Source organism: Penicillium vulpinum, assembly GCF_028829585.1.
Source record: "Penicillium vulpinum strain IBT 29486 chromosome Unknown utg000001l_segment0_segment0, whole genome shotgun sequence".
Taxonomy (NCBI): domain Eukaryota; kingdom Fungi; phylum Ascomycota; class Eurotiomycetes; order Eurotiales; family Aspergillaceae; genus Penicillium; species Penicillium vulpinum.
In genome coordinates this window covers 1,939,545-1,953,488 of record NW_026643241.1, presented here as the reverse complement: position 1 = coordinate 1,953,488, position 13,944 = coordinate 1,939,545, and the positions used below count along the sequence as shown (strand labels likewise).

At 46.3% G+C, this 13,944-nt stretch overlaps 6 protein-coding genes across 6 annotated transcripts; 3 read left to right on the top strand and 3 right to left on the bottom strand.

Annotated features, from left to right (window-relative positions):
• Window positions 1-616: 616 nt before the first annotated feature.
• On the bottom strand, window positions 617-2,466 carry N7479_000722 (Zn(II)2Cys6 transcription factor domain-containing protein; the record flags this gene model as incomplete). Its single annotated transcript, XM_057248420.1, has 5 exons — window positions 617-1,402; window positions 1,452-1,607; window positions 1,663-2,124; window positions 2,175-2,331; window positions 2,381-2,466. 5 exons carry the CDS (start codon window positions 2,464-2,466, stop codon window positions 617-619), a joined length of 1,647 nt encoding a protein of 548 aa, XP_057112852.1.
• An 847-nt stretch (window positions 2,467-3,313) lies between these two features.
• N7479_000721 (uncharacterized protein) lies at window positions 3,314-3,846 on the top strand (the record flags this gene model as incomplete). Its single annotated transcript, XM_057248419.1, has 2 exons — window positions 3,314-3,480; window positions 3,567-3,846. 2 exons carry the CDS (start codon window positions 3,314-3,316, stop codon window positions 3,844-3,846), a joined length of 447 nt encoding a protein of 148 aa, XP_057112851.1.
• An 819-nt stretch (window positions 3,847-4,665) lies between these two features.
• On the bottom strand, window positions 4,666-5,277 carry N7479_000720 (uncharacterized protein; the record flags this gene model as incomplete). The annotated part of the gene is made up of 1 exon (XM_057248418.1): window positions 4,666-5,277. One exon carries the CDS (start codon window positions 5,275-5,277, stop codon window positions 4,666-4,668), a length of 612 nt encoding a protein of 203 aa, XP_057112850.1.
• Window positions 5,278-8,081: 2,804 nt separating this feature from the next.
• N7479_000719 (uncharacterized protein) lies at window positions 8,082-8,358 on the bottom strand (the record flags this gene model as incomplete). Its single annotated transcript, XM_057248417.1, has 2 exons — window positions 8,082-8,096; window positions 8,134-8,358. 2 exons carry the CDS (start codon window positions 8,356-8,358, stop codon window positions 8,082-8,084), a joined length of 240 nt encoding a protein of 79 aa, XP_057112849.1.
• A 151-nt stretch (window positions 8,359-8,509) lies between these two features.
• N7479_000718 (uncharacterized protein) lies at window positions 8,510-9,421 on the top strand (the record flags this gene model as incomplete). Its single annotated transcript, XM_057248416.1, has 3 exons — window positions 8,510-9,069; window positions 9,119-9,196; window positions 9,250-9,421. The coding sequence occupies 3 exons, from the start codon at window positions 8,510-8,512 to the stop codon at window positions 9,419-9,421; spliced, it is 810 nt and encodes a 269-aa protein (XP_057112848.1).
• A 2,661-nt stretch (window positions 9,422-12,082) lies between these two features.
• Window positions 12,083-13,545, top strand: N7479_000717 (class I SAM-dependent methyltransferase; the record flags this gene model as incomplete). The annotated part of the gene is made up of 7 exons (XM_057248415.1): window positions 12,083-12,205; window positions 12,261-12,365; window positions 12,440-12,450; window positions 12,508-12,547; window positions 12,603-12,613; window positions 12,669-12,995; window positions 13,056-13,545. 7 exons carry the CDS (start codon window positions 12,083-12,085, stop codon window positions 13,543-13,545), a joined length of 1,107 nt encoding a protein of 368 aa, XP_057112847.1.
• Between the last annotated feature and the right edge of the window lie 399 nt (window positions 13,546-13,944).

Below are 13,944 nucleotides of genomic sequence, written 5' to 3'. Positions count from 1 at the left end.
CATATGAGCAGTATAATAGGGATAGCCGGCACTAAACAATATACCGTGCATTAGGGTACTATGCCCATCGTGTTTGAGAGAAGAGGAAAATGCAAGAGAGCACGAGCCACCGTACATGCAAAGTCCAACGCTTAATCGATCAACCAATAAGTCACACTATATATGGCCTGCTGAATTTGCTGGCTTGCATGATGGCTTGAAGCTAAGCTTCGAGCGGACCTGAGGTTTTTTTCCCCATCGTAATTTTGACTTACTGTCGTTTGCCGAGGGATTTCGAGAATATTTTTGAAAACTATAAAGTTCATCATTTGATGCATGTGAAACATCTAGTGCATCCCGATAGTCAGCATAACCGAGGTCACCATATATATTTAGTGTATACAGGTTTGGCGTATCTGTCTCTTGTCGGCTGAGATGGCTTGTGGCGTTTAGGCACCGCCAACAAGCCTTTTCCCAGCCATTCATTACTTATAGACAATGGAATAGCTCTCCCCCTCCTCTAACAAGTCTTTATTTAGACCATGAAAAACGTACTAGTATCTCCGCTGTGGACAAAGCCACTGCGAAATGCAAAGAAAGACACATGTCTTTGATTCGGACCAGGTCTTGCCTGTCTCTAGTGTGTTTCTGTCTCATCCCTAAACCCAAACCGAAGAACGGATATTCCACGGTGAGAGTGATTGAATAGTAGAGTGGATTTTCCGTCTATTGACTGTTCAAAGTCAATACAGATTTTCACAGCTCGGGTGGATCGCTCGCGGGGTTCTTCCAACGCCGCTTGTATTGTGTCTGGTGACCCTCCGGTGTGGGAATATTTGCGATCCAGTTCATCTACTGCACCTTTCCTCTGGTTGAGGAGCTCATCATATCTCACATCAGGCAACATATCCAGCATATGTGAGGTTTTGTCCGCAAGAGCCTGGATCTCCTCGACACAGCGACGGTGGTATTGCTTGAAAAGTATGTGTTGCTGAGGCGTACAGCCTGAGGCCTTACACGCATAGCCCAAAAATTCCAAGACTGCATATGAGAGGCGCATGCGGAAGTTGCTTTGGAGGACGTGGACACCGACATAACACGGGTATGCATGCTTCGGCCGGGAATACGGCGTCATTGGGGGATCCACCACATAGCTTGCTATCGCCTTCTCGTGGGATAAGGGGTGGGTTGCTTTCTCCACTTCATCCATGTCTTGGAGAATGGAGGGAGAACTGGACAGCACCTTGTCGATGTCACCTGCATCAACCAAGGCGCGAACACGGCTGCAGATTCGGGCACAGTGGTGCGAGAAAATACATGCCCGGAGCATTGGATATTCTGATGGCTCGCAGTATTTATAGAACTGAAGAAACCATGTTAATACCTCTTTACATTCTTGGCCAGACATAAGTGCTTGTGTTTCCTGAGATGCTACCGTTAGCCATGCCAACAATCTATGAAGGTTAACGTACCACATTAGTAAACATAATGATAAAAAGATTCCGCCCGCTCCGGGTGGTAAACTGCTCCGAGCCACGCAGGCGAATCAGCTCCGATAACACCTGGTTGTGGATTTGCCATCCAGGAGTCGCGACTGGTTCAGTGCCATTTCGTACACCTAAAACGAGCTTAATTCGAGTGTCATTAGAATTTCTCCTCGCCGATGACTAGATTCAATTTTACCTCATATAGTCCTAGCATCCATATGGCTAATAATGTATTGTCGCTTTTGCATCTTTCAGGATCCTGGATAGCTGAACGGATGGCCGTAAGCGCAATTCCGTATGCTTTAGCTCGATCCGAGGTTGCCTTTAAAGTCCGGGTAATGGTGGCCATATAAGCGCATGCGACGGCATTACACGCCTTATACAGAGCAGACTCCTCCTCCGCTTTGGAAATAACATCTGGAACGGTATTGTAGATGCTTTTAGCCATTTCAAATGAGAGCCTAAACTTATTTATGAGGAATGGCATGAAGTGGGCATTCCATGATTCCGCAAGGGGATGTAGTAGGAGAGAGTTTCGTCCAGACAGTAGTGGAAATCCGTCAGTTCGCTCTGAAAAATGCGTAAATGGTATTGTTACTTGGTCCAAAGGGCGAGTTCCAAACAGAGGAGTGGAACCTCTAGGACTGGCAAGATCGCACTATTCAGTGTCATTACATTATCTGAAGGTCGTTCGCGTGAACTACTCACCTTGACAAGTCGCTCTCGAGACGAATCAATTTTGTCGTGGTATGATCCGAAAACCTCTACTGTAAAAGGTGGGTCAGGATATCCGTCACATTTCCGACCTGTCGAGACGCATCGCCGACAATGAGGCTTTTCTTCATCGCATTTGATTCTTCGAATTCTATGGAGGAATTAGCGAATGCTTCTGATATTTGAAAAAGAAATCTTACTTGCATGTTATACACCCAGACTTGAGCTTAGGAGCCCACTTCCTCCGACGAGTAGACAACTGCGATTTTTCTTCGGAACCTGTCATCGCGGCTCTGTCCAGGGAACTCTTCACTCAATTCAAGCCCCTGACATGTGGTGGCTGTGGGGATGTCGAGAATTTGGTGGGAGGATGTGGGGATCAGCACTTAAGGGGTTAAATGGCGGCTTATGAGTGGCCTACCATGGAGTTGACTCTGCCAACTACTAACTACTATGTTCAATCATAGATGCAATGAGAAAAACAAATGGCATTGCCGGGTAGTTTATAAACAGTCGAGATAACTATGCATCGTAGTATCTGCTATGCAACCACTACAAAAAGTAGGAGATTTTAGTTCTCCCGTCACCCGTAACCACCGCAGTAAACCACCGCTTTAGTAATTATGGATGCGGATCAGTTTGTAGAGAAAGTCTTATTATCTACCTTTATATATTTTGTGTGGGGTTTGAGGGCAAAAAAAATACGACCAAAAAGAAAACTCCGATAGGGGGAATCGAACCCCCGGCTGCCGTGTGAGAGACGGCGATGTTAGCCACTACACCATATCGGATTGGGATTGTGAACTACTTGGTTAGGTTTAGCTTTGACTCTTTCGGTTTAGTGGTCTTTATCCGTGTGCGTTTCCGTGCGTGGTTCTATAAACTACCTTGCTCTTTCCCCTCCATCCAACACCTTTCTTTTTCGCTTAAGCTATACACGTAGTTACGACGTATTTTGTACAGATTAAGCAGGCACGATGTTGCGTAGAGGGTATATCGTGTTTCCCCCAGCAGTGTAAATCTGTACATATTCACAACATCGCAGCTATGGCGAGCAACATCACGATAAACAACGTTGTGAATAATGTGTTCTCCGCCCCCCTTCCACCTACCTCGGCCACCCAATCCTCCCAATGTCCTTCTGCTTCCGGGACCTCCCGGTCCCTAAGCCAACAGTTAGTGGCCTCGCCGGGCTTTTGGGCCCTTTTGATCTTCGTGGCTGGGTGCCTTGCTGGCGCCGGATATTTGATTTGATTTGGGGGAGGCCAGCCTCCAAGGACAAGGATCCTGAGGATGCCCCGTAAGTAGTAAAACATGATTCTCATAGAAACTATATTGGCGGATCTGTGCCTATGTATGCACAGAGGCTAATGTATCGTAAAATAGCCCCGAAGATATTACTGTGGGCGAGCAGTCCGAGGGAACCCGCGAGGAGGTCCCCGCAGGGGATCATGCCGAAGTCCGTCCACCTGCTGTGACCCCCGAGAGCCCAAAGACCCCCGCCCCCCCCCCAAAAGACCTCCGCGCCCTCTATCACACTGAAGAAGAAGGCACCGAAGAAGAAGATGGACCCCGTAAAGTTGTCCAACCTGAGTACCTTCGTACGCAACACCTCCCACGGGGCAAAAGAGGCCGTGGTAGACCAGTCGCCAGCTGGGCTAGTTAGCTCAGTTTGCTAAGGTGATACCAAGGCGACGGCGTTCCTCTGTTGTTTTATCCTTTTCTTCTCTCCGAGAACCTCAGCGAGGTGAGATGAACGAAAACGGAGCCTTTTACTGAACCGGGGTGGAGGAGGAGGAGGTGTTTTTGGTGGCGTTCCTCTGGGCTTTTTGGCTGTTTTTGCTTCTCTCCGAGGACCTCAGTGAGGTGAGATGAAGGAAGAAAACGAGTCTTATGTCTCTACCTTTTGTTGTTTTTATTTTTATTTTTCTTTGGATGGCCCTCTTCGGAGGTGACCATGTCTAAATACATACTGCCGCCGGCCAGTTTCATCTTGGGAATATATTTTGCTGTTGAATGTAGAGCCCTTCGCAAACTTGGATCTTATAGTAGATCCTAATTTATCTAACACGAGATCTTGTAGAGGCCATGGGCCATTTTTTTATTATCATCTTCTTCTAATACTGTAACGTCCATGATAGTTAAGAACCACAAAAGAAATGTTTCCGCTATAGAATCCAAGGACACTCACTAGAAGTAACATATTGAATGAATCAATTACATCTTGCTATAGAAATCCAAGCACCTAGGTGGTAAGATTTCGAGAAAATAAGGCTCTAGTGCCTGATTTATATATACGTAGCTTCATACATGGGGTGAAAGAAGTGTTTTTACCCGGACAGCATTTGGAGTTTTATCAAGCAAATCCATTTATATCGATAATTCACAACGCTTTAAAGCAAGATAAACAGCAATTCTCTGTAATCTCATCCAATAACGATCACTCCTAGCGAGAACCAATTTCTCCTGACCATTAAAGCCGAGCTCAACATCTCCAAAATTTCTTCCAAAAACTCCGATGCGGCTTTGCGGGAGCACTATCACTCGCTTTCCGAACACTAGCCGCTATATCATAGGATGGGGGGCTTTGGCCAGGTTTGTTATTTATATGATCCACCTTTAAGGACCCAAGTAACCGCCCAGAAGAGCAAAAGCAGTTATCGCAATCCTGAGAGTTCTGGGCTAGCTCTCTTCGTAACTGGCGGTTGGGATTCTGCTTTAAAGAAGTATAAGCTCGGTTGAACTCAATTTCGGAGAGTCTTCCTATAGCGATATAGATTTCGGGGTTTTCAGTGCGTTCTTTTAGAACATTTGATAACTTTGTAACCAACTTGATCTCCTCCTCCAATGCCAGAAAAAACCTGTCAAGGAAGTCTATCATTAGCGAGCCACCGTCGTCGTACGCAGGTGCATTCTCTGATAAGTTGTCGAACTCTGTCTCCATCTTCGCAAACTGTTGCGCTGCTAACCGGCGAGCACGCTCGTTCTCGATAACAGAGGTAAGTATATATGGGTTCGGCTCGCATAGATGGCATTGTGGAGAGTGATGACACTCGGAGACTGGCTTCAATTCTCGGCTTCCAAGTAGTTCGGACATTTCTTTTCAGAGATAATGAAGAAATTCTCGTATGGTAAACTTTGGTATAAGATGGGAGACAGGAATATTGGATATAATGAGGTTTGAAATATTAGAAAGATATATCTACCTAGGCATCATTGATATGTATACTCCTTGCCGCCGCCTAATAAGGAATGGATCTCTACCTAGGTAGCTTCCCTCCCAAACCTTGGGACTTTCGCCTTCAGAGCTAAGGTTTTTTTAAGCTTTTAAGATTCCATATAGACGTACAGCTTCAAATTTAGCGAAGGGCGTGTAAGTATACCAGTCTTTTCCAGGGGTTTCGCTCCACAATGTGCCGAACAGGAGGCTCGGCAGCCAAGTAAATCCGCTCCGGCGGATTCCTGTGGCAGAATCCCGGGTATATTACCCTGGCACCGTAGCTGCAGTTCAATATGATTAACCTTCTTTTATTCATCTATCCCGTGCTAGCAGTTGTCTAGTCTAGTCGTGCCAAGTCAGGCTTGACCTCGTGTTGGTGAGCCTTGTTACCCTGTCCCTGTGGGAAGGGGGGTCTTAGTTCTTGTTCTTGTCATCATTACCCTCGCCGGCGTGTGGTGGGGTTAGTCTAGACCCCGAGTCCGACCTAGTGTAGGTCGGTGAGTCGAGCCTGACTGGTTGACCTCGGGCGACCTTCCCGTTCTGACTTGGACTCGTGTTGTCGAGTCAGGACCGAACACGTTTTTCATTACTCTCTTTATTCATGTCAGGAGAGGGCTACGTCGAAGTGCATGGTGGAATGTGAGAAGCTTGATTGAGTAGAGAGTTGTAGAAGCTAGGTTCTACGCTATGAAATCTGACAATTCAGTTTCTATTTGTCCTTGCCTCAACAATTCAGCACACTCAGGCTTTAATATTTTCTGACCCCTGGCCGGGATACACCTACACAGATCCTGTAGAAATGTCTAATTTAAATTCACATTTCAAATAAAGTCAAGTTCTACCAGCGGGCGCTCAGAGGAAAATATTAATCCTCGGGAAAGGAACACAGGAATTAGATATACGACATTGTCGGACACGTAGGCCTCCACCCGGAGAAATGGCAGTGGTAAACGCTCGTAATCAGTTAGAATCAAGTTCATTCAAATGTTCCAAATTGCTGTATTCGGAATGAAAAATTTCTCCACTATCTCTTGCTACTCTCTGGCTCTCGAGGGTGTAAGTAACTATCATGAATTTTCGCCTCATCGGATTACTCAGGTAATAGACTGATCAGACTGTCTCAGCCACGATCCGTGCCAGCCAGTTCTTGCTCAGTCAGCGCAGTGAAGTGAAGTGTCTAATTGGGACAGTTTCTTTTTATGACGACCGCAATAGTTCACAGAGGCCATGCCGGGGCCCATGCAGTCTTTTTTAGCAGTCTTCTTTTACAAATCAACTGATCAACCTGCTTTTGATCACCAACTGATCTACCTGCTCCTTAGCGTCAATTTAATCAATCTCCACGCTTACCTGCTTTTGCTTTCGGTACTGCCCAGGTGATTATGATTAGGGTGCATACAATAAGTATTCCAGAGAAGGTCGAATTGTACCGAATTCAATTCAAAGATCTTGGCAGCGAATAGAAGGAAAAGCTATCTAAGGGAAGAGGCCTGTCACCTCAGATCATCTGATGTCCAACAGATGCTCATTTACTATGAAATATCATGCCTGGCCAACATTTGAAATATCCAAATCTCTGATATCTATTGGGCAAACCCTATTAGCAAGATAATCCTCTAAATAAAGGGGGACTCTACCTACAATACCGACTGCTACCGTGTAGAAACCATCGTCTTGCTACGGAAAGTCCGTTCAGGTTTTGAGTAGGTATGATTGGAATCATAGTATAGTACTCAGCGGAGAGTGGGTCAATCAATCAATTAGTCAATCGAAGTTCAATTAACCTGTTGCAGTCTAACTAGTTGCGTATGACTATGCAGGCGCTTCATCCATCTGAAGCAAGAACTCGAAGCCAAACGCCGAGTTGGGATAACTCCCGAGAGTAAATACAGAGGCTGATTTGTAAAGATTGTGGAATCAGCCCATTCCTGCGTGTCGTAAATCCACAAACCCATTCATAAGAGAAATTTATATACTAAATGCGGCGGAGTGCACTTTCCGCCTTCCATCCCCCCTTCTGTCTCTCTCTCCCCTCTCTGCATTCTTCCCCGCTCCAGTCGCACTTGATGGTGTATTATCCATGCCCAGTTACCCGGCTTGTTTGTCGACAGTTGGCTAAGCTTCTCGTTTCCTAGCTTCGTTTTCGTCATTGGCTAATACTCATCGTCTTCCACACCTAGGTCCATTGCCGCAAGGCTTGTCAGTTCCTCGTCGTCGTCCTCTTTGAGTCCCACGTGTTGAAACTGTTGGAGGAGACCTGTTCGGTGTATAAATTCGGCTACGTAGCGGATGGCCTGCGGGTTGGATACAATCTTGTCGTAATCTTTGTCCTTCGCTGCCACTTTGTCGAGCTGTTTCCACATGTTCACGCGAAGCCTGGTGTACAACGGACACTACATCAGGATATACCTCGGTGTTTGTGAACTTGCTTCGCAGCTGCATTGGTCTGTTTCTGATGCCTTGATCTTGAGCAAAAAGTGACGAAGGCCGATCCTCATTGTGTGCATCTGGATCAGAATCGCACATTGTGGTTTCGTCGACCCTTCGTATAGACGAAGCGCCTTCTTGTTTGGCGTTTGTAATAAACACTTTGTAGGAGTCGACGTCCTCGGGTTGAAAGCGACCCCATGTTGGGATAAGGCGTGCCGTGGCGCATTTAATAATTCATGTGGAAATTCTGGTTATGGCGTAAGCGACTGATTCGATAGAAAGGTATTAGAGATACTATCTTACCTCACCGTATAGGCTGGCATAGATTTTACCATTGGCCTCGGGACAGGTTGTGCTGCAGCTGTCAGTTGTCATACTAGGCTGCTTGGTGGCCGGAGGGGCAGTCGAGAAGGCAAAAGGTTGGCTTGCGTGGGATGTTGTTTGGAAAGATCCGTAGTCGAGGAGATTACAGTAGAGGTTGGGGGGCTTGGACGAGAGACTGGAAACAGTCAAACAAACAGTAAACATAGCTGGAAGGAAAAAGGTTGACGTGGGAGAGAAGTTTTGCCGCAGAACCGGAGAAATTAAACTTTCTTGTTAACATGCGATCACTATCAAGTTACTCTTCTACTCTCACATTTTTTTTTAACCCTTCGTCCTCATCTTCAAGATACGTACCATGGATTCATCAATGGAATATCTCACCGATCTTGAAGGAACACAGGTCACGTTTGATGCTGTTGCGGACCCACCGTTTAACTTCCCTGCCCAGACATGGATAATACTTGAGAAGCTCAGTGAAGACTCGAATCGCCTAACAAAGGAAGACATAGCCGCGGAGCTCGCGCCCTCAGATACCGCCGGGAAATTCCTATGTCGGCCTGCCAGTGAGGAAGACGACAACAGGCGCGCATTCTTGCGCATTTACCAAAAGGTTCCTATTGCTGGAACTGAAACGAAGAATGCCGGCATACGGGCTAACCAGGCTGTCGACACCGCTCCTGATCACCGAGAACTGATCGCTTTTCGGACATTCACAGAGCTGGGCTGTGACGTTGTTCCTCGACTGCTGGGCTATCAACAGCGCCAGCAAGACCACGACGAGGGTGTTCCTGGGGGATATATCACGTGTATTCTATGGGAAAAGGTCCCTGGCGAGTCTCTTGAGTTGACCGAATTCTGGAGGCTCCCCTTTTCCGATCGCCAGGCTATCCGCGATAAATTTCGCCAAGTCTATACGTATAATTATCTAGTGACCACAGCGAAACAGTAGGCTAACATAGAGCAGAAGGTTTTTGCTATGCGGGTACATGCCATGTATGGCTGGTCCATCGAAGATCATTTATGACAAGTCCAGTGGTCAAATGTATATCTATGCGAGATTGTCTATGTGGACTATAATAATCTAACTATCTCTAGGCATATCTGCGGATTCAAACTTGCATCTCCGTTTGACGAATCTCAACAGTGGGGTGATACTCACTACTTCCAATACGGACTCATCCAACCCTCCAATAACCGATTCTACTGGGAAGGAACACCACCCGAAACGACGGATTGGATTGAAGATGTCAACGGCTGGACGTGGTGAATATGGAAACAAGCACAGCGGAATGTAGTGTGAAGTATGAGCCGCCATCTCGTTTCTTCCTAGCTAGCTTAGTAGAAAAATATGAACCAAGGGGTTGTTGCAGGTGTAATAAAGGCTGAGAGAGGGAAGCCGAGCCATTTGTGCTCCGAAGCGGTTTGCAGGGTTTGCATACCTCTTGTGCCTGAGGCCAATAGCTTGGCAGCCACACCAAGGCTTCTCCTCAGGAAGTGATTAGTTAACATATTTCACATGCGAGCTGCGCAGTCGAAACACCGTAGTAAAATCGATATATGCTACACTTATATCTCCACAACCAAATGTTCTTATTAACAGTAGTTTGCCGATAGGTATTGATAGGAATTTTTAGTAGTATATATCAATTTCAAGTAGATTAAAACCCTGCATTATTATGGTATCGAAAATTGTATCTCTAAATCCTTCGAATATATATCTCAGTTATGAATTTCTTAACCTTTCTTAAATTCCCCCAAACTCCTAAAAGGAGCAACATATTATATAAAAAGTATTAGGCTGTAAGCAAAAGTTCGCAAAGACAAGCATTGTTGAGATATCTAGTTGTAATTTAGCGCATTTACTATGGGTATCGGACTGCGCAGCTCGCATGTGAAATACGTTACTCCAGGAAGGCAGGGCTTAGTCATCACACAGAGAAACCTCGGTTAATATTGGAGCAAGCGAGCTGGAGTAGGTATAACTACGGAGTATGGATGTTGTAGCTAGTACTATCCAATAGCGATCCTTGCAGAATCTTAGAGGCCAGGCGATGGGATCACGTGGGCGAATGATGTTCCCCCGGACCCACTTCCACATCGATCTCCGCCATCTGTTGAAGCTCAGGCATTTAGATCAACAGCCCTAGAGCTATTCTGAACTCACCTCATCAGTACTTTTGCACACATTCTAACGGCTATATGCCTCAGCTTAGCAGCGTCACTCAATCACCTGTGAGCTTTCTGCATACCACCAATCCAAGCTACGCCGCTTATATTTCCTTAGCCTCCAACACCTCCCAAATCTACCTTGCCCGCTCGGTCGCCTACTAATTCTACCACTGAAGTTCCTCTCGTGCTGCCAGTAAGAAATTTTTGAAATCCTACCAGCTCAAGTCGAGTTACTTACAAACGTCCCGGGAGCCCCAGTTTTGAATACGAGTGGGATGGTGTCGATTCAGCGGGTCAAAAGATTGCTCGAGGCTATGGTCTTGCTCCGGGTCGACCAATATTAGAGGATGACGATGCCTCGAGAATGATTTTCTAATCTAGCGATAAACTCTACATCTGGGATGTGCTTTATCATGATGTGTATGAACTAGCATGTCAGGACATCAATGAAGTCGCTCGTGTTCTGTCCCAGGAAGGAGGTTTGAAGAAGCTACAGAAGCGTCTTCTTGATCCAGTTGAAGATATTTGAGCATGATAGTCGTGCCGGTTTAAGAGAGGTTTTGAGGGGAATTGGAAGAGGTCACATGGCCACACGAGCGACACACATTACTTTGTTTTGAGTGGAGTTTTGTTTTTCTTTGCTTTTGTTCTTGTTCCTTCCGTATCCTTAGACTTCGGAAGGTAATCACCCCACAGAACCCCGCACATGCGTGTATATAACATGTAGCTCGAGACCCTAGAAAATTTTATTCTATCTAAACACACCTAAAAGTCGCGGTTTTAACACGTTTTTACGTGTATTTCTCTATATCCTATATACATAATATCGCTACTAATTAATTTTACCTCTCTATTAGGGACCGCGTTTTCCAGGCCTATCGGGATTAGAGACCTGGTACATTTGCTAATTGTACAACTGGTATACAGCGCTCTCGCGGTGTGTACTCCAGCCCTGGGCCTAATTTTGTCTGAGGCATTTGAACTTTGAGTTAACTAAAATACTGCCTGGCAATATTATCTAATGAGAGAGTTAAGTGCCGATGGTATACTTAGTTGCCCGTAGACGGCATTAATTAGTCCACTTATGATTTGGTATGCACGACACGTTGGCTACAGCGCCCTTGGTACAAAATCAGCGTCGTCAAGAGGTACTTATTTTAGACCACCGAGGGGCTTTTCAAAACCTATTTATTTATTTATAGAGATGTAGCTTCTAAAACCTTAGAAAACGATGTGTCTCGCCGTGCGTGGTGCGGACTACTCCGTACAATCGATCGCAATTTATATAGCTTGGCCTTGGCCTTGGCGTTAGCCTTCATTTTTTCTCTAAAACCAAGGACTTAGGAGCTCGGCGGTGAAAGTGAGGGAAATAAGTAGAAGGGACTACGGAGTACTTTGGGAGTACTTTTAAGACGCCTACACTCCGTACCTAAGGTGCTTCTGCACTTCGGATTAAAGGAGTCCATTGAGGGGAATGTTTCGCACAATTTTAAGACAAAAAACTCAGAAGAACAGGTGGAGTCGCTTTGATTCCCGCTCTATTTTAGTGATTTTCACTCAGCAGTATTCAATATTAGGTGCTTGCAATCGCAAAATACAGAGGCGAAGTACATGGCGCTGGATGGATCAGAAATTCTAATCTCCGACATATTGCATGAAATGCAAACCCCTCCCGGAAACCCCGTGCCGAGTTGATTGACAACCCGTTTATATATTCCGCGTGTTCCTCACAAAAATTTTCCTGTCTTGTTTCATCGCAATGGTTTCCTCTTCCCCCGAACCGCCAGCGGCGCCATCCGATCCAGCCCCATCGGCAGTACCCTTAGTCAACGCTGAGACTCCCGTCAACGCGCCCGGTCCAATTGCAGTCGATGATTTTAGCGTATGTAGATTCGAGTGGCTCATTGTGACCCGGGAATTAAATCACCATCTTGTAGGACAACAGTGAATTTGACGATGAGCTGTCCGATCTCACCTCCCTGTCGGAGAGCGTGCTCGAGTTTGAGTATGAAAATGGTCGGCGATATTGCAGTAACCGCTTAGTAAGTAGTTTTGCCTGCCCAGGTGGGCAACCCATGCCCTTAGTCCTAACTTACAATGACTGATCCATGACCAGGGAAATTATATGTAATACTTTCACACCTTCCTCTAGAGGCTCCTAGCTAGTAAGACTAACCAAGTTAGGATGCCAAATGATGAGGAGGAGCAGGATCGAATGGATCTGGTAAGGCACCATCCGTAGTGACTGTCCATGCTCACATACTGAACTCTTCTTTCAGACACACCACATGTCCGTGAAGCAACATGTTCCTGGTGAAGGAGTACGACTAACTAGAGCGGTGCAGATGGCTGATGTTACTGGGAGGAGAGCTTTACAATGCCCCTATCAAATCATCCCCACAGAACATTCTTGACCTGGGAACCGGAACAGGCATTTGGGCTATGGACATCGCCGAGTCCGTGGGAGCCTCCATCCTCCATCTTTGTATGCCCAAAATGCTGACACCGGATGATAGGAAATTCCCTAACGCCCGCGTCATTGGGAACGACATCAGCCCCATCCAGCCCAGTTGGGTGGCCCCAAATATCGAGTTTATCGTGGAGGATATCGAAAGCGAATGGCAGTATGAACAAAACCACTTTGACTTTATCCATGCACGCTGCCTAGCAGGGTATTTCCCTACCATCAATCCGCTATTTCAACGAGAGTGACTCTCTAAAACGCTGAACAGATGCGTCGCCGACTGGCCCAGGTTTATCCGCCGAGTCTACGAGCACGTCAAACCCGGCGGCTACTTTGAATCGCACGAGAGTGCCGTGTGGTGCTGGAGCGACGATGACTCCCTCAAGGAAACTTCGGCGCTCATGGAATGGCAGCAGGCCGTCAATTTCGCCGGTAACAAGATGGGCCGCGAACTGAACATCTACCATAAGATAAAGGGCTGGATGGTCGCAGCTGGCTTTGAGGATGTTCAATTGTCGGTCTACGTGTTACCATTCTCGCCCTGGCCGCGTGATCCCCATCTAAAGGCCCTGGGGAAGTACCAGGCAGTGCAGTTGCAGCAAGCCATCGATTCCTATTCGCTGCGCTTGTACACGCAGGTGCTGAGCTGGAGCGAGGATGCGGCCAAGATTCATAATGCTTTGGTCAAGCAGGAGTTGCGGGATAAGAAGTTGCATGCCTATGTTCAAACGTACAGTCCAATCCATTCCTTTCGATAGCGCGAGTACTCGTACTAACTACGACTAGAGTCGCCGTTCATGGAAGAAAGCCCATTCGTCCCTGATATTTATTTGTGAAATAGCTAATTAACGGTTAATTAATGCTGGAGACTAATTTATTGCGAAGGACCTAATGAACATATCGCCTGCTCCCCAAAATTTTATCAAAGTAGGATTTCAAACTTGTATAGCAAATTTCAACTGATTTTGCTGGTTCTTGGGAACTCCCTTATGCCTTTTATGTCTTCAACTTGCCTGATAAGTGAGCTATTATATCACCTACGGGTTCGAGATCTCCATGATATTCCCAACGCCCAACGCGCCGCTGCCCAGCGCCAACCGATCCAACACACTTATACAGGCTACTAGTGAACATCTGCAGGCATCGGAAAATCTCTT